The sequence below is a fragment of the Acanthopagrus latus genome, chromosome 15, assembly GCF_904848185.1.
Source record: "Acanthopagrus latus isolate v.2019 chromosome 15, fAcaLat1.1, whole genome shotgun sequence".
NCBI classification, from domain to species: Eukaryota; Metazoa; Chordata; class Actinopteri; order Spariformes; family Sparidae; genus Acanthopagrus; species Acanthopagrus latus.
The window spans coordinates 5,744,209-5,763,250 of record NC_051053.1 but is presented as its reverse complement, the minus strand read 5'-3'; the positions used below and the strand labels follow the sequence as shown (position 1 = coordinate 5,763,250).

General features: G+C 44.4%; 1 protein-coding gene across 3 annotated transcripts; it reads left to right on the top strand.

Moving 5' to 3' along the window:
- The first annotated feature begins 1,353 nt into the window (after positions 1-1,353).
- On the top strand, positions 1,354-18,605 carry ogdhl (oxoglutarate dehydrogenase L). Of its 3 annotated transcripts, XM_037124828.1 has the most exons (23): positions 1,354-1,439; positions 2,187-2,431; positions 3,161-3,331; positions 4,036-4,138; positions 5,958-6,073; positions 6,157-6,311; positions 6,638-6,784; positions 6,873-6,963; positions 7,037-7,216; positions 7,309-7,437; positions 8,232-8,411; positions 8,500-8,652; positions 9,250-9,352; positions 9,475-9,603; positions 9,824-9,974; positions 13,257-13,384; positions 13,467-13,645; positions 13,755-13,826; positions 14,351-14,476; positions 15,677-15,749; positions 15,825-15,988; positions 16,569-16,723; positions 16,826-18,605. In XM_037124828.1, exons 2-23 carry the CDS (start codon positions 2,189-2,191, stop codon positions 16,947-16,949), a joined length of 3,072 nt encoding a protein of 1,023 aa, XP_036980723.1. In that variant the 5' UTR covers positions 1,354-1,439; positions 2,187-2,188; the 3' UTR covers positions 16,950-18,605. The 3 variants fall into 3 exon arrangements, with proteins under 3 accessions (XP_036980723.1, XP_036980725.1, XP_036980724.1); XM_037124829.1 differs by lacking the exons at positions 1,354-1,439; positions 2,187-2,431; positions 3,161-3,331 and having other exon boundaries at positions 4,084-4,138; positions 5,918-6,073; positions 6,157-6,318; positions 16,826-18,604; XM_037124830.1 differs by lacking the exons at positions 1,354-1,439; positions 2,187-2,431; positions 3,161-3,331; positions 5,958-6,073; positions 6,157-6,311 and having other exon boundaries at positions 4,042-4,138; positions 16,826-18,604.
- The last annotated feature ends 437 nt before the right edge of the window (positions 18,606-19,042 follow it).

Below are 19,042 nucleotides of genomic sequence, written 5' to 3'. Positions count from 1 at the left end.
GGGAGCGCAGTGCGTCACTGTGTGTTGTTTCACAGTAAAATGCATTCTTACTTTTATTGTTTGGTTACATTAAGGGCAAACTCAAATATCACAGTGTTTTTGGCCCATAATGCAGGATGAGATTTTTGAAATGATTATTATTTTGGCAGTTTTCATGGCTTTATAAGACCGGTTAGCTGAGGAGTGACAGGAAACGGGATGAGAGAGAGAGAGAGAGGGGGGATAACATGGAGCAAAGAGCCACAGGTCGGATTCAAACCCTCGACCACTGCAGCGGGGACACAGCCTCTGTACATGAGCACGCATTCTACCAACTGAGGTCTCTGGATCTCTGGTAAATATACATCTAACTAGATGACAGCAAAAACAGGCAAAGACAACGCCAACCGGTATATCAAAATAAAGCTGTATCCAAAAATCTAAGCCGATGCACAGTCTCACATCACGATATTGATACAATATCGATTTATTGCCCAGCTCTAGCTTACAAAAATATACTGTGGATCATGTGAGTAAATAATTAATTTTTGGATGAGACATTTGGGTGTTGCTGAAAGCAGAGACTGCACCAACATCCCCAGTTTAACATCCACATGATAACGCCCTGATTAACGCCACGTCCTGTCATTCAGACCCACACTGCTCTGTCTGGTAGATCCTCTCGCAAACCGGTGCCCACTCCATTTTTCCCTCTTGCCAGTTACGTGTTAGGCGTGATTGATAATGCTGTTCCATCTGTGCCAGCGAGTATGAATGATGGAAATCCAGATGAGGAGGAGAGAGGGGTTTGGTAGGGGAGGCAAGAGGCTGGAGGGAGGGCCGATAATCGTACTGTTTAACCCACTCAAGGTAGAAGGCCATCAATCTGAAACCACTTGCTCAAATGACTCATGTTCAGCCTTTATAAAAGTTTAATTGGCTCGTATAATTAACACTGAAGGGGGGAAAAGACATGTGTGTGATGTAACTTGGAGGGGAGAAATGGCCTGTCTGGATGTGGAGGGCTTCATCGATTTGATTTGACAGGGTCAAAGTAAATATTCTGATTATGAAATCAGTGGCTGCTATAAATAAAACACCAATGACAGAACAGTTAATGGATTTCTTACCTTTTTTCCCCCCCACACATTTTATTTAAATAAACGTATCTCAAATAAAATAAATTTAGATGGTCGTTTTCCTGTCACTCTGTGTCCCTGAGCTGGTGTGTTCGCCCAGGCACCGCTGGCACCTTTGGGTGCAGCGGGGCTGCCGGCCGTGCAGGAGAAGCACCACCTGACACCAGAGAGAGGAGGAGGAGGAGGAGAGGAGGGGGGGGGGGGGGGGGGGGGCGTGACGTGCCGTGTGTGCGCCCGGATCCGTGTCACCTTCACTGATACCTGTCCTGCTTTTACACCCTCCTGCGATGATAATAGAGCCAAAGAGCGGTGCGGTCTGAGGTAAATGTCATTTCTGCAAAGTAAAGCGTGGCTGACATTTTTTATTTTTTTATTTGAAGCACTGTCCTATATTTCCCGTGATGCCGCGCTGCGTTCCCAATGGCACAGCCGAGGGGGAGATTATGAAGATTTATGTTGACGTTGAGGGATTAGAGGTCCAGGGGAAGCGCAACAGACCCAGAATGAAACAGACAATGTTTCGGCGTTGATGTCGTGCGCAGTAGCCCGAAGGAGCCCGTGAAGCCTCCCGCAGGAAGAGGTGAGGAAGTTGCAGCAGCAGCAGCTGGGTGGTGGAGGTGGTGGAGGCTGCAGCCGCAGACCCTCAGAGTTGGGCCGATCGCGGTTGCGGGGGACTGTGCGCAGGCCGTTACGTGGTCACAGTCGGGTTATTCTCGCAGAGCTTTGCCATTAAATTACAAGTCGCGTTGACAAGCGGAAATCTGATCGGAAATAAACGCTTGAAAAGGTCGTTTCATCCGCTGCGAGCCTGTGCGCAATTACACGTCCAGATAAAGTGCTGCAGTACGCCGCGCTCCGTGCGCAACCGACAATCATGTCTTAGCAGACTGAGTGCTGTTTAATGTGTGACATTCAGAGTCAGGGATAAAAGCTGCGACCGCAAAAAGCCCCGATCGTGCACACGTTCCCTGCGTCTTCATGAACGACTGTCCTCAAGAGAAGCTCCGCATGTGACGGGCTAATGGTTAACTCTCTGTAACCCCCAACTTTGTGTTTGTCTTTCTGTAGCCATGAGTCGGTTTCGGGCCCTAGCGTGTGTGTTGAAGGGTGGGCGTGTTGGGGGGAGGCAGTGGCTACGAGGGTGTGTAGGAGGAGGAGGAGGAGGAGGAGGAGGCCCGACCAGGCGCTGGGTTGATCCCAGAAGAAGCTGCTCCTCCGAGGTTGCCCCTGTTCCCTCAGCCGTGGCCAACAGCTCCAGCTATGTGGAGGAGATGTACTTTGCCTGGTTGGAGGATCACAAAAACGTCCACGAGGTAACAGTGCGCAACATGTGCCATCTCTTAGCACATTAGTGAATAACATATGCGTTATTATTTATTTGATTTAAATAAGCCTATTAAAGAATAAGTACACCCTAAAATGAACATTTCTGTCATCATCTCCTGACCTCCATGTGGATGGAAATGCAGTTGTAGTATTTGTGACCCCCACGCCATTTCTGGAGCCTCGCAGCACAACAGAGTCGCAGCATTCTCCTAAACAGCTGGTTTCAAAATGTAGATAAACGACTGGACCAGGACATTCCACCAGCCTCCTGTTGAGGAGTAACATTTTTGGGTGAACTTATCCTTTAAGGGAACATTGCAGAGGAATCCATGTACAGCGACTACAGTTAACTTCTATTTTCAGTGCTGGTCTTGGAATCATCCAGAGAGCCCTTAAAGATGTTAATTGTAAGAAAAGTTGATTTTTGATTCTCATTTGCAAAATACTGATGCATTGGGAATCCCAGCTTGTCAGAAGCTGACGCACTGGGATTGGGCCGGCCCAGCATTCAATCCCAGTGCATCAGTATTTGACGAGCAGCAGTAGCATCTTTAATAAATGCGCACACGGGTGTGCAAGTGGCTCAGTCACCGGTGACTTGCTCCCATCCAGCCTTCCACTGTGCTGTCACCCTCTAACCTAGCAGTCAATAAGCGGCACAGATTACTTTTAGTCCATGTTCACGATGCCTGATCCGTCTGTCCTCTGTGTTCCAGTCTTGGGACACATTCTTCCGTAACATCCAGGCCTCCAGTCCGTCTGGCGAGGCGGGTGAGAGACGGCCCTCCGCTCTGCTCCAGGGCCGAGTGCTGTCCCACTCACCAGACGTGGCGCAGAAAGTGGTGGAGGACCACCTGGCAGTGCACACGCTCATTAGAGCCTACCAGGTACCCAGCTGTGACACACACGCACACACACACTCGCACATCAGTTTGTATGAAGCAGGCTTACGTAATTTACAAATTAAAAGATTGATCACACACATCTCGTGGGCGTCCGTTTGAATCTTAATGCAGTGTCTGTGTACGGAATGAAGATGTCATCTACCTCGAGCAACCACTGGCTGCGACTGTTTGTATCCGCGACGTGTCTGTGTGAAAAATGCATCAAACAATCTGGAAGCGTTGGCTGTTTATACTTGCCGTTCCTTGTATTAAAAGGAATATACAATTTGTTTGTCGCTGTGAGAGGTTATGCAAATGGCGAGATTAACTCCAACCTTCTTAGCCCGGCTGCTTTTTTGAAAGTGGAAATATCAAAGAGACTGCTTAAACAAAACAGGTGGTAACGTTTCCCCTCGCCCTCAAATTAATTCCAGGAACTATCCGAGGGATTTATTAAATTCTGTGTTTTGGCAGCGGCGTCACTTTTATTCCCTGCTTGCTGCCATCCTGGTGGGAATACGAGTGTGTGTGTGTGGACCTGGACTTAAAAGCCCTCTCAGGGGGGCTCTTTTCTCAGAGAGGTTGACCTACAAATAAGCGTTAGCTTATTCTCCAGCTGTTTATACTCAGTATCGTGATGGCAACGCCTTGCTGAGTCCTCTTCCCTCACTTTCTCTCTCTCATCACCTCTCCTTCTCTCTGTGCAGATTCGTGGTCACCATGTCGCCCAGTTAGACCCGCTGGGAATCCTGGAGGCTGACCTGGACTCCTTCGTTCCCTCTGACCTGATCACCACCATTGATAAATTAGGTGAGGCACGTCACAAACAGTATCTAAGTGTGGTAGGGTAGCTTTTTTGTAACATTCTCGATGTCTTGAATTGAAATACTTATACAGAGACACAGCATCTTGATGCAAATACTTGCAACTGTTATCCCCCTTTCCTAACAGACTGGAGTTAACCCACATCCTGCAGGCAGTATATACAGTATGCTGATTAGATTCCTACTATAGAAGTCCTTCCTTCTAATAACCTCAGGGTACTTGTTTCAGGCATGTGCGTGTTGTTCTTATTGGCAAGTTTACTTCAAAAGCCTCATGTGCTTTATAATTAAAATATCTGTATTTTTTTCAATACCACCACTGTATCCCTTTGAGACTTTGTGCGACGCACACATGTGCATCTACACACACACCATCGTACATGCGTCTCTCTCGACCAGGCTTGCATAGGCCCTGGAGTGTGATTGGTGTTTCAGTATAAAAAGGCCCCATCACGTTCACCGCCAGGTCCGTATGCGGGTTGGTCGGCCTAATGCTGTCATTAATCTCAGGGCCCGGCTCCCGTCATTCTCCATTTCATTTAGCGGACGGAGGGATGGGTGCATGCGGGACGGCCACAGAAAGCGATCGAAGTCTTCAGTAATAGCTAGTGAAGAGGAGAGAGCGAGAGAATGAGAGAGAGAGAGAGAGAGAGACATTGTTTCTGTTGGCTATCAGTGATCGGTGTGTGTCAGGACGTGGCTCCGCATTATGTATTGTCACCAGAGCTATAGCTCCCTAATGAAGGCTAATGACAGCCTCCGTGGCCCCTTATTCAGTCAGCTGATAGTACAAGAGTCTATTCTCGGCCCCCTTTGTCTTTGCCGTGTTCCTAATATGATTTGCACCTGTCTCCTCTTATGTTGCCTTCGATCTTGAGCTTGAGCAGCTCTCTCAGGTGGGCTTTGTCAGAACAGGAACTTGTGTGGGACCGTTGATGCTGTGTCTGTGTACAAGTGCATCCTGGGCAGTTGTTTTTACTTCTTAACCAAGCTTTATTTTTTTTGTCATAAAAACAAATTCAGTTGGATCATAATTCCAGTCAGTTAAGTGTAAGTGAGCGGTACTGCAGTATTCATCAAACTCTCTATAAGTCCAACCTAAAAAGTGATTAAACCCCTCATTAGAGTGGCAGTCTCAGTTAGGGCTGCAGGTAACAGTTTTCATGATCAGTTAATCTCTTTCATTATTTTTTCAATGAATGCGTTAATCATTCAGTCTATTAAAATCAGTGCCAAAAGGCCATAACAATTTCCTAGAACCCAAGGTTACCTCTTCAAACTATCGTTCAACCAACAGTCCAAGACACTAAGGTGTAAAACTGTATTCATACTATTTTTTTTTTTCAAATAATTCTGCCTCTAGTTCTTTCATTTCGGATTTAATGAGATCAAGTCTTTGAGTTTCAAGTGCAAGTACCCTTTTACCGATTTCTGTCTTTGGGACAGAGAGCACAACGAAATCCTTAGAACATAAAGAGGATGAGAATTTCCTTCCATAACAGTTGTACCAATGTAAAAGCCTATACATGCCATCCTACCCACACACTTACAGATTTACAGTGTCCACCATATGAAGACACTGATGAGAAGTACACATATATACCTGGATGAACTGATTAGATTTGGTAGTCAAAGGTCACTGCGGCCCCACAAAATACATTTTGTGGATTGTCCTCAACCCTATTGCCTCAGAAATTACCTCTACAAACGTTATTATAAACTGTCAGTGAGACTATGATATGTATTATTTGTTGTCATGCGGTAGGCCTGTCTCAAAAGCCTTAAACAGCCCTGTGGCACTGTAGGTTTCTACGGTCTGGATGAGTCTGACTTGGACAGGACCTTTCAGCTGCCCCCCACCACCTTCATCGGTGGAGGAGACGCCACTCTTCCTCTCCGAGAAATCATACGCAGACTGGAGGTATTTTGTTTGTGTGTTTGTGTCCTTGCATGTCCCTGATGCTGGACAACAACACCACTTGCGCCGTGCTCCCTCTTTTTCAGACGTCCTACTGCGGTCACATAGGGGTCGAGTTCATGTTCATCAACAACGTGGACCAGTGTCAGTGGATTCGTCAGAAAATCGAGACTCCGGGAATCATGCGGTTCACCAATGCCGAGAAGAGGACTCTGCTCGCCCGCCTGGTCAGATCCACGCGGTCAGCAGTGAATAAACGTCTTCTGACTTACAGTTCGATGACAGCGCAGTACCTCACTTTTAGTTATAGCTCACACCATAACATAAACAAAAGGCTTGTACGTGAATATATTTAGAAAGGATAAATGGCCTATTCTTCCTGTGAGCTCATTTTCAGCTTTGATAAATGACCCCAGCCATGATCACACAGTGGTACTGAAGTACATTTTCTTGGGTACAAGTTCTCTAAATCATCAAAGCGTTGTTTCCTAAGGATCATTCCACATCAATCGTGTAAAGCTACCTGGTAGTGGGAAATAATGACGCTCGGCTTTTTTTATGTTCCAGGTTTGAGGACTTCCTGGCCAGGAAGTGGTCGTCAGAGAAACGTTTTGGTCTGGAGGGCTGCGAAGTGCTCATCCCTGCCCTTAAAACCATCATCGACAAGTCGAGTGCCGCCGGCATTGACAGCGTGATCATGGGGATGCCTCATCGGTGCGGCGTCACGCCTCTCAGTTCAATCGTTGCATACATGTTGCGTTGCTCTTCTCCATCTATACTTATTTGTGAACTCTGCTTCCAGGGGTCGACTGAATGTCTTGGCCAATGTGATCCGTAAGGACCTCGATCAGATCTTCTGTCAGTTCGACTCCAAGCTGGAGGCCGCTGATGAGGTGAGGGTTCGGGAAGGCATTGTGGACAAAAGCCTTCCGATGCTTTATTTCATCCGCTTTTCTACACCTGTAGGGCTCAGGCGATGTCAAATACCACCTTGGGATGCACCACGAGAGGATCAACCGTGAGACGGACAAGAACATCACACTGTCGCTCATGGCGAACCCCTCCCACCTGGAGGCGGTGGATCCAGTGGTTCAGGGCAAGACCAAAGCTGAGCAGTTCTACAGAGGAGACACCCAGGGAAAGAAGGTAAGAGTTATTGTACCAGGTAGATGCTGGCTCATTTTATGTTTGCTGTTGTAAATGAGATACACCCGTCTACGCTGTGATGTGATTTCCAGGTGATGTCCATCCTGATGCATGGGGACGCTGCTTTTGCCGGACAAGGAGTTGTGTATGAGACTTTCCACCTCAGTGAGCTCCCCTCCTACACCACACATGGTACAATCCATGTGGTGGTCAACAACCAGGTAATTTAGAGTTTGTGACCTGACACACTTACCATTTACCAGAATGCAGGTATATATGCTGTGCTAACATGCTAACAGTTATGGCAGTAATGCCAATCAGGGATGCACGAAGTTCTGTGTGTTCGGCCAATAAATATCAGCCAATAATGAAAATATACCTGGTAAATACGGGTGATAATACGAAACCAAGCACAGTGTCTACATACCCTGATACAGTAGGCTCATCCCTGCACCTCTAAAGTTGGATTCTGGTTGTCAGTGGGCAAAAAACACATTTTTTTGAAAAAAAAATCCATATTGTGCATCCCTCATACTAATAATATCGCTAAAACTTATAATGTACGTAACTGCTGTAATTACAGCTAATGCTATCATATCTGCAACTATTAAAGATAATTAGTGGGACTCTACAATAATTCGCTATTCAACTATCAGTGGAATTGTATCAAGAGGATGTGATCTTTTAGTGTTATTGTCCTAGAAAATTCAAGCAACATTTTACCTTTAAATGACAGCTTCAAAATCAGGATGATCTGATCAGCATCACAGCGTTGCATCCATGTTTACATCAAGATAGAAGTTTTCAACACATACATTCACGTACATCACCTGCATTACGCCTGACAAATTGTAACAGACCTTATTCTAAGGAAACTGCACTGAAAATCTAAAAAAACTGTTTTACATTTAAATCTTTTGTTTTACCCATTTCTGTTCATTCATATCAGTAGAGAACAATTTTATGCATGATTCTAGACTGAAATCAGCTCTGGTGTGTGATCGTTGCCTCTCAGATCGGCTTCACCACGGACCCTCGCGTGGCCCGCTCCTCCCCCTACCCCACTGACGTTGCTCGGGTCGTCAATGCGCCCATCTTCCACGTGAATGCCGATGACCCCGAGGCTGTCATGTACGTGTGCCGGGTGGCTGCAGAGTGGAGGGCCACCTTCAACAAGGATGTCGTCATTGACCTGGTTAGTCGCGACCGAGCCTTAATGGATCACCGGGGAAACACAGATCCTGGTGCGTGCTTAGACGTGGCTTCTTTGTGTGCGTTTACAGGTTAGTTACAGGCGGTTTGGCCACAATGAGATGGACGAGCCCATGTTCACCCAGCCACTGATGTACAAGCAGATCCGTCGGCAGGAGCATGTGCTGAAAAAGTACTCTGACAAGCTCATTGCTGAGGGTGTGGTGACACTGCAGGAATTTGAGGTTTGTGATCTAAAGCTGTACGCTCTTGTTAAATATACTGTATATTGGTAGCGTCTACTGTACGCTGTTTTATTTGGTATCGCCGCTCGCTGGACTATGCGCATTAAATCACACTTAGATATTCCCCTAGCCACTCGAGTAAATGTGTTGTGCTAGCACTGCTGTATTTGAGTTTCAATTTACTGCCTCAGCTCAATCACCCTGCCCCGCGATCCGTCACATGAAGTATATATTGCTCGGTGAAGTTGAAGTATGCCTCAGATTCTGGCGCCATTCAACGGAATTGCGCAGGTTCCTCATCCAAAACAGAAACTTTGATTGTAACATCCATTCTAAACATTTTTTTATACCACATGTCAGAGAAATAGTGCGGCTGCTCTATGATGGACATTGTGTTCCGTTGTGTGGCCAGCTATTTGGACACTTTTTTTTTTTTTTTTTTCATTTTTTAGTGTTGCAAGGCAGAACCTTGACTGCTAGTAGAGACTTTTCTCCTCTAATATCGCTCTCATTTTAGGGCTCAGCTAGACACATTTTTGGTTAGTAGTCCTTTAATGAAGTAAAGAAACTGATGCACATTACCACATGTGGTTGCAGGAAGAAGTTGCCAAATATGACAAGATATGTGAGGAGGCATACACCAGCTCCAAGGATGAAAAGATTTTACACATTCGAGACTGGCTCGACTCCCCCTGGCCGGGTAAATTATCCCCTTGCAATCCAGTAATTCAAGTTTTATGCTCATCTTCTTATTCACTGCTTATACTGTGTACACTTTCCGTTTCTGTCAGTGTCAAGCTGTCTCTCTCTCTCCCTCTGTAGACTTTTTCACAGCAGAGGGAGAGCCCAAGAGCATGAGCTGTGTCCCCACAGGACTGGATGAGGAGGTCCTGCATCACATCGGCCAGACAGCCAGCTCAGTCCCTCTGGACGATTTTAAGATCCACCCTGGTGAGTTTAGTTGATGTGTGCTGGTGAACAGTGCCATGGTAATGCCGGTAGTAGTCATAACACTCAAAAGCTGTGCTAATAATCTGACAGAGGAGCACACATCACTGCAGGATGATATTTACAATACAGTATGTCAGTCCGTTGTGCTTCATGCACCATTTCCGAGCGCTCTTCGAAGACATTATTTTTGATTTGAGCACCCGTATGTGTGTATCTCCAGGTGTGTCTCGTATCCTGCGTGGTCGTGCCGACCTGGTGAAGAATCGACAAATGGACTGGGCTCTAGGAGAGTACATGGCGTTTGGTTCCCTTCTCAAAGAGGGCATCCACGTACGCCTCAGCGGGCAGGATGTAGAGCGAGGCACCTTTAGGTGAGCTCACGTCAACACAGCTGAGAACTCAATTTTGCCTCCACTGCTGGTGACCAGTGTGCATTTCTGCTTTGCCGAAGGATCCTCAAGTGTAGTTGCTCAACAAAGAGAGCGTTCAGTTTTTTGCGTTTTTAGTACTTTTGTAAGAGCAGTGACAGACTCAAAACTGTACAAAATCAAGTACAGGCATATCAAGTACTTAGGAAGTGGAAATTTAATAATATTATGATGGTTATGACTTGTTAATAATAATGCAATTATTCAAAAACATCAGGGGGTTCATAGTGTCCCCTCCCACTGATTGAAGTAACTTCCTGTGTTTTTACAGGCGGAAAGTGAGTTATCTTTCCCTACATTTATGTAGGGCTGGGTGCTAATTAGATAAAATTGCTAATCAACTTTCAGTCTAATCTTACTGACCATCGGGGGCCGCACATTACGGTAAAAAAGAAATCCCATTATTTCGACTTATATTACCATTGCGATGGGATTCACAACAGTGTGATTTATCTTTTTTTGCCTGACAATTTTTATTTTTCACTGACAAAAAAAAAACCTATTTAGATAATGATAAGGGAGTTTTCTTGCTGTCTGTACCCAACAAACATGTTTTTATTACATCTGGAGATCAAGACTCGTGGGCCAGGGTATCTCAGCAGCACTTGAGTACTTTATTATGATGCTGTTTTGTCACACATTTTACCTTAACAAAAAAAAATTGCAGCTTCTAAGATTTGGAAATTACACTTGGCTCTATAACAAAGTTTTTTTTTTTTTATGGTATTTCGATTAATTGTGCACTCCTATTGAGTATGACAACTTCTGTCTCACGTGATATACAAGTCTGAATCAAAATGTATTCTTCCTTTTTTAACACTGGAAAATGTTGATACTGTGATAATAATTTCTACACATGTCAGCTAGCTGTACAGTGACTTGAAGGGTAACAGTCACCTTAAGATAGTGGTTTATGTGACTGCTGGTGGGGGGGGTGGGGGTGGGTGGATGGGTGAGGGTGGCACTGACAGACAGAAGACGTCAGCACAGCCTCCTGGGAACTGTGAAGCCCACATGGTGTTGTCATGGTATGGAGGGAACGAGTGACACATGAACAAAACCAGCTCCCCCTTTCACTGCGCCTGTCTCGTCTGTCCCCTATCATTTCTCCACCGGCCCATCTTCACTGACACCGCCCCCACCCCCACCCCCACCCCCTCCTCCTCTCAGCCCACAGCGACATACATCACACTAACTAACCAGGGGCTACGGGGCTTTTTCTCTTTTTGCCTCGCATTTACTGCTGACGCCTGCTTCTCTGAGTCCACTGTCCCTCGCCAGCGGGCTGAAAACGAATACTCGCACTCAAACAATACATCCACCCTTCATCTCACCTGTTGTTTATTTAAATCCACCTCTGTGTCAGTGTAAGTCTGCAAGCCTCCTTACTTCAGCTTTACTTTACCCCTTTATACCTCCATTCCCCCACCCCCCCACTACGCTACACTTTTTTTTTTTCATCCCCCACTACTCTGTTTCCCTTCATAGTTCTCAGGAGCTGAGCATATTGGCATGTTACAGTTGAGTGGGCCTGCTTGCGTTTCTGTGATGTACGTAACAGCGTGGACTAATGGATTCTCTTCGTCGTGTTTGGGTGCGTTGCATGCGCCGCGCCGTGCACCCCTTTCCCTTACTAATGGGGCCCCCAGGCAGAGGTTGTGTGTGTGTGTGTGTGTGAGTGAGAGTGATTTTTTTTTTTGTGTGTGTGTGTGTAAACGTAAGAGAAAGAAAGAAGAAAGGGGTGGGCATGCACTTTATGAGGCAATCCCAGAGAAAGACCTCATTCTTGCGAGGGTCCTGTCTGGATTTTGTATGAGTGGATGGTGAAAAACGAAACATGAAATCGTGTGTTCCCTCAATTAACGCTGGGTGCTCTCGATTTTGTTCCCTCATCAAAGGATTTCTTGAAGCGACACTGTACATGTTTATCCTGCAAATATGGAGCGAGGATCAAACAAAACAATTACGCAGTACATTATGTGCCCTCATTAGTCCGTAATTGTGAGTTATAGTCTTCAAAGGACTCACATCATGATCATCGGGTCCTCTGGGAGGTAATATATCACATTTAAGATAATAATCAATACATTTTGGTTATTTCCTGCAGTTCTTCCGCCTGACCATTACATAACCTCTAGCCCTGAGTGTGTCCGAGTGTATGTGTGCGTAGATGTCATTAAAGTGATGTTAAATGGGGTTTAAGTGATTGTCTCATCGTGCTGGTTTTGAACACTGATTCCTACACTGGGAGCGAGCGGACTGGCAGAGCTTGTTAGCGCTTGGCTCTTTGCTCCCATCAACTCTTGTTGGGCCTCATACTGGCGGAGGATGAGGAGTGAGTGTCTGTACGGGCCGGGACAGAGGCTGCAGTGTGTGTGTGTGTGTGTGTGTGTGTGTGTGTGTGTGTGTGTGTGTGTGTGTGTGTGTGTGTGTTTGGCCTGCATCTACAGGGTTAAGAAGCTTTAAAGAAATCCCTTTGCCCCAGAAAACATGTTGTTTTCACCAACATCATTTAATTTCATAGACAGTTCATAGACAAGCTTTTGTGCCGATTTCCTTATGAATACCACACTTTTTTGTCCTCTAAATACTTTTGGTTAAACGATAAGTCTTTAAATCAATAGTGGATCAATCCTTAAGGGATCTCTCGGGCAAAAATGACACTGGTTTCGCCTCAAATGCCACCTTCATCTCCATTTTTTCATTCAGTCATTCATTTTTGACCGTTTTTTGACAGATTAAAAAATGTAAGAATGTTTCGCCAAAAGTATTCAGTGCTTTAGTTATTGATGAACTTAATCATACATTTGAGCCCTGCTGAAAACCTTTCTTTATGCAACATGTGTCAGAACCTCTTAAATTGCTCTGTAGTGTTGTGTTTTTTAATTAATTTCAGTTAAATGTGATTTATGTGCTCTCTTAGTAACAGATGATGGCATTACTTTGATTTCTTTTCTCTGCGGCCCAAAATTTTTAAGTTCTGACTTCAAGTTGTCTGTGTGTTTGCATGCCAACAGGCTAAACTAAGATGGTTAACATTGTAAACATCAGCGCTGCTAAACATTTACATGCAAGCAGCTTCAATGTGGCCCTGTTAGCATGATGACTTTAGCATTTAGCTCAAAGCACAGCTGTGTCTAAGCAAGCCTCGCGAAGCTGCTAGCATAGCAGTCTCGCTCCCGTGACTGCCTCAGTTTCTATTTCTGCCTCTCATTTGTTTTAAAGCCATCGCCATCATGTTCTCCATGACCAAGAGGTGGACAAACGTTTCTGTGTTCCCATGAACCACCTGTGGGACAACCAGGCTCCGTACACTGTCTGCAACAGCTCCTTATCGGAGTATGGAGTGCTAGGTAAGACTGGAGCCACTCAGGCCACACAGAGAGCCGTACTGAGTCATTTTGTGCCTCCGTGTAATCATGACTGTCACCGCAGGTTTTGAGCTCGGCTTTGCCATGGCGAGTCCAAACGCTCTGGTCCTCTGGGAGGCCCAGTTCGGAGACTTCCACAACACAGCCCAGTGTATCATTGACCAGTTCATCAGTCCGGGCCAGGCCAAATGGGTCCGCAACAACGGCATCGTCCTGCTGCTGCCACATGGGATGGAGGGAATGGTGAGAGGTTGACTTAAAACAGGTTTAACTGTGTAATTCTGCAGTGTTTACAGATTTCGGGAATATATTTGTCACTCAGTGTCTCGCTCTTCCTCTCTTCGATCCTTAGGGTCCAGAACATTCATCAGCCCGGCCCGAACGCTTTCTGCAAATGAGCAAAGATGATCCCGATCACTTCCCTGTATGTTCACGTGTATAGGTTACATTAAGGCTCAAATGGTTGCCATTATGAGGCAACATCCCACCTAATGGTATATGTCAGAGAAAGTGCACTGCACACTCTGCTCTGTTAACATTCCTGTTTAACTGGCTATGCTGATGTCGTGACCACTTAAGTGATGGCTTAAGTGATGATTGCCAATTTCTCCAGAGCTGAGAAGTCTCTTCATTATGGTCTCCAAAGGGTAGTATTCAGCAGTAAGGCGGGTCCCGGGGGGGCGGAACCACAGTGGGCTGTATCAGCAGAAGCTTACCAGATTCATCTTCAAATGGGATATTGATCAAACTATTAGTGCAAGCATAGGAAGGGATTAACATTCCATTCTCTGCCCTGTGTGTTTGTCTGGGTGAGAGAGAGATACAGTGCGGTGGTGCAGTGATGCTCTCATGCGCTACACTGTAATGCTGCTATTTTGTTCACAAAAATAACATTTCTGATTTTAGGATCACCTTTAACTACTTGCTAATAAAACTGATTTCACACAGGAGTTCAGTGGAGATTTTGAAGTCCAGCAGCTGTACGACTGTAACTGGATTGTGGTCAACTGTTCCACGCCTGCTAACTACTGTCATGTGCTCAGAAGGCAGATTCTGCTTCCATTCAGAAAACCGGTAAAGTGTGACATCTTCTTCACTATACTGTATGTGTCTCGCTTTGAAATTTTGCACCAGCTGCATCGAAAACCACAAATTCCCTCAATTCCAGACGTTCCACTTGTTCGACACCACTTGCTGATGCTTAAAAGTAATTTCCCGTGTTCAAAAATCTTGTTTCCAGGGTTTCCAGGCTGCAGGGTCCTTGAAATCCTGGAAAAATACAACGTTTATCTGAGAGAACATATTACAGGGTGACTCACCAATTCTACACATTAAAGTGTGTTTACAAGTCTTGCATAGTATAAGTGCATATGTGAAAAAAAGTATAATAAAGCCTGTAGCGGCTCCTGAAGAAGCAGCATGTAGTCTGATAAATTGCTTCAAGTGATGTTAATCAGTGGCTACGATGCATTGTGGGTAATTTAGACTCCAGGTTTATCACTGACCTGAAGACCTGAAAACACAAACATACTTTATCGCATAATATTGGTGGTTATCTTGAAAATTGTAAAAAATAAAGACATAGGTCATTGAAAGTCCTTGATTTTATACAATTTGTTCAAGAATAGAAATTAAAGGCACAAACTGGTGTTATTTCTGCATATTGGTTTATTGCTTCATCATGAAAGATGAACTGTCGAATTCATATGTTATGATACAGTACCATAACACAGCAATCCTTGAAAATGAATCTGTGGGTTGTGTTAGTCACTCAAATGTACTTTGGACCCCTTTTGAACTAGTTTGGGTCTAAAGTTTTGGGGCGTAAAACATTTCTCCTTTTTTGTATAATGCACAGCTCTTTTTTCAGTCTTTCATAGTTTTCAGCCACAGTGAATGTCTTAACTGATCCCCTGTCGCACATAAATGCAATGCTTCACGAAGCATGAGAAAATGACTTCCTGAGCAAATTAGGAGGAGCCCAATAGGGGATAATATTGTTTGTTTTTTCATGAAAAACTCTGAAATTCTAGACTTGGTCGGCTGAGCACAAAGGCTTTTATTTATTTGATTGTTAAAGAAATGTTTTGTTTTCCCAGTGCTGATGTTGCGTGCTATATGGTGGCAACAAATTAGCGTGAAAAGAGATAAAAACTTTTTTTCCTCTGGAGTTTTTCAAAGCGCTCAGCGAAGACACGGCTGATGGAATCAATCTGTTGTTTGTCACTGACGGAAACTCTTCCCTTTTTTTTTTTTTTTTTTTTTCCCTCACAGCTGATCATTTTCACTCCGAAGTCTCTGCTGAGGCACCCGGACGCAAGGGCCAGTTTTGATGACCTCGCCAAAGGTGGAGTTTAACTTTATCTCTGTGAAATGTGACACAAGAATTTGGTAGGTAACATATCCTGTTCAATGTCTGCAGGAACTAAATTCAAGAGGTTGATTCCAGACGAGAGCCCTGCCGGTCAAAACCCAGCCCAAGTGAAGAGGGTGATCTTCTGCACTGGGAAAGTCTACTATGAACTGTCTAAAGAGAGGAAACGGCAAGAATTAGAGAAAGACATCGCCATCATCAGACTTGAGCAGGTGCTTAATCCCTCTCCTCTGTCTGCATGCAACACAGTTTGTATTTAGAAAATGAGATTTTTTTTGTTTTTCTTTAAGCATATGTTTATTGGCATTTTGATTTAAAGATACAGAGTACATTAACATTCGCTATGAAAAACTGTGTTTTAACAAATGTGTTTTATGTACAGTATAGAGTACCGCATTAGAAAATGTTCCTATATTTTTTTTTTCAGCCTGTTTTCAAAAAGAGTTAATGGTCTAGCTTAAGAAAATAAAAAACCTCATGATCTCTACTCCTTTTTCTCTAACTTATATTTCTTTTCGTTAAGTTATACAACAAATGCTTTTGTTTCTGCTTTGCGGCCTTAATTTATTTCACTCTGTTTATTACAGCCATGCGCAACCTAGAATTTCCTGCCAACGTCTGACGAAACTACACTTTACGTTGCCTAATTTAATCGCTCGAAACTAGCTGATGCAAATGTGCATAGTTCTTTCCTCTAACATTTCAGAAAATGCTTGACAGTGAGATGGCAACACAGTTACAGATGCAGTTTTGTCAATTCACGTTCCGCTGATTCTTTGGCTTCGCCCTCAGATCTCCCCGTTCCCATTCGACCTGGTCCGAGCGGAGGCAGAGAAATACGCCGGCGCGGAGCTGGTCTGGTGTCAGGAGGAGCACAAGAACATGGGCTACTATGATTACGTCCGGCCGCGTTTCCTCACAGTCGTGGCCAACAAGAGGCCCATTTGGTATGGGTTTTTTTTCACATTTGTCTGTTTGTTCTCAATCTATTTAAAGAATCAGGTGGAGGAATTACATTTGATAACAAACCTTTTGTGTTTCACGCACAGGTACGTGGGGCGGGACCCCGCAGCAGCTCCTGCGACGGGGAACAAATCCACCCACCTCAATGAGCTGAAGAGGTTCATGGACACGGCTTTCAACCTGAGCGCCTTCCAGGGGGCGGACATGTGAGCGGGAACTGGAACAAGAACCGGGCCGGAGGTGCAGTTTCATCTCCAAACAACATAGTCGAGTTTTGGTGTGGCATATTTTAAAACTCTTTTTAACTTCGTGACAATCTAGCTCGTAGCCAGGTGATTTTAGCAAACACCATTTCAACCTCTTGTAGTTGAAGACTGCCCGGATCGGACAGCACAACAACATCAGTATTGCCACTCTGTCAGATTAAGTGATCATTGTACTGTTAAGGTTGAATGTATGTTGCATCTTGACAACTCAGTGTGCAGTCTTGCGCGACCTGCGATAACTATGATATGCCGAGAAAAGGCAAAGAACTGGGACTCCTCACCACTGTCCTAAATGAATCGCTTGTCTTCCACTGTGACACGAGACACAGGACAGAACGACCAATTGTCTGAAACTTTCACTGTCGTCTCCTGGCCACGTCCTTTGTCAAGTGAAATCAAGTCATTTTCATTTATACAACCCAAGATCACCCAAACCTCTATCACCCTCTGTCCCCACAGCCTCGATTCTGAGAAGGTAAACCTTTCCAAAAAACTGATTTTCTGCAACTTTGTTCAGCAAACACTATTCAGCACCCAAATGAGGGCTTTAAGCGTACATATACACCTCAAAGATTTTTTCCAAACAGAACTACACGTTTCAGCGATTAGTTACACTTGTGGTGCTACACTTCCTACACCTTTATTTCAAAATAAAAGAAAGTATTACAGAAGTTTAAATGTAACCTCTCAGTCAACGGAATTGTCACCTTGTTAAGTGGTGAAGTAGCAGTAGTACTGTCTTTGTAACTGTTTTATCATCCACACACCAAACTCCAGATTTGTGACAATCACTGGTATTAGAATAGCTTTAGAACTGTGGGTACCTCCATCGCTGCCACGCTGAATACTAGTCTATATTTGTAGTATCGATATGCATTTGTATTGATTTTTGTAGATGAATAGGAGAAGCTACGAGACGCACACAAAACACCAACTGGTGTACTTAAACGTCGAATGCGATTCACATATCACAGGTATGAAGACTGCTGTGAAAATGTTACACATCGGCAGGTCTCGTGCCTGTATCAGCTTTGGCTACCTTGGCTGTTACTGAAGGAGGCTGTATTTATTGTCACGCCTCACTTCACCAGGAGACATGAGCCAGCTGGCACAGAGACTTGCAGCCATGTTTTCTACTTAGGACATACGGCTCGGCTCCCTCTGTGGAGGCTGAGGGATGCGCACACACATAAACGCCACACGAAAAAAAAAACAAAAATAAAAACACACACAGCAAGGCTTTGGATGCTTGGAGAGCGGTATTGACGCCTGGCTGTCACATTCAAATCCCCAGGTGTTTGACAGAATTGATATTAGTTACCACTGTGCGTAGAAATGCTCAATAAACGATGCTTCCTGTTTAGATCTACTGTAGCTTACTGTTTCCACTTCCAGCTGGGGAGATTTAACTATAAGCCATGCACAAATGTAATTTTACATCTTTAATGATTTTTAAAAGAGGGTGTGTTAGTTTTATTGATGGGGGAAAAAATGTTTTCCTCATATTAGTGTGGATATTGAAACATATGCACAACCTTATGGAACCGTTCATGGGAATAATAAAATATGCAATAAAATATATTTAAGTTTAATAACGTGTCTGGTCATGATTTCTGGTTCGCAAATGGTGCTTGACGGTGTTAAAAAAAAAAAGAAAAAAAAAGCCAGTGAATTAAAGTGAGACTATATGAGTTTTTTTTTTCAGAGATGAAATAACATATCATGCTTCGATAAATAAAACATTGAATTCAGAAGCACTAAAACTTGCTCATTCTAAAACGCTCAGAGTTTGTGCTGATTAAACATAAGACAGCTATTGCTTTGTGATCTGCATTAGAGTTAATTTGCTGACTTTAACACTCAACTCCTTTATTGTTTTCATGTATGGTAAGATCACAGTTGTGGCCATATCCCCTACATACAGTATATAAAATACTCTGTGTAGCTTGGCTAACCCCTGCAAGTACTCTAAGGCAAAAGTTAGCTGTTGGGCCCCCACTGACTGCCTGTGCATCATCTTGTTAATGTTCACTCCCA

What these genes read in the sequence shown, in the direction of transcription:
- ogdhl (XM_037124828.1), top strand. Translation starts at nt 2,189, where the DNA reads ATGAGTCGGTTTCGGGCCCTAGCGTGTGTGTTGAAGGGTGGGCGTGTT. An exon ending in TGACACTGCAGGAATTTGAG is followed by an intron (nt 8,653 to 9,249) that starts GTTTGTGATCTA and finishes ATGTGGTTGCAG; the next exon opens with GAAGAAGTTGCCAAATATGA. An exon ending in CCATCATCAGACTTGAGCAG is followed by an intron (nt 15,989 to 16,568) that starts GTGCTTAATCCC and finishes CTTCGCCCTCAG; the next exon opens with ATCTCCCCGTTCCCATTCGA.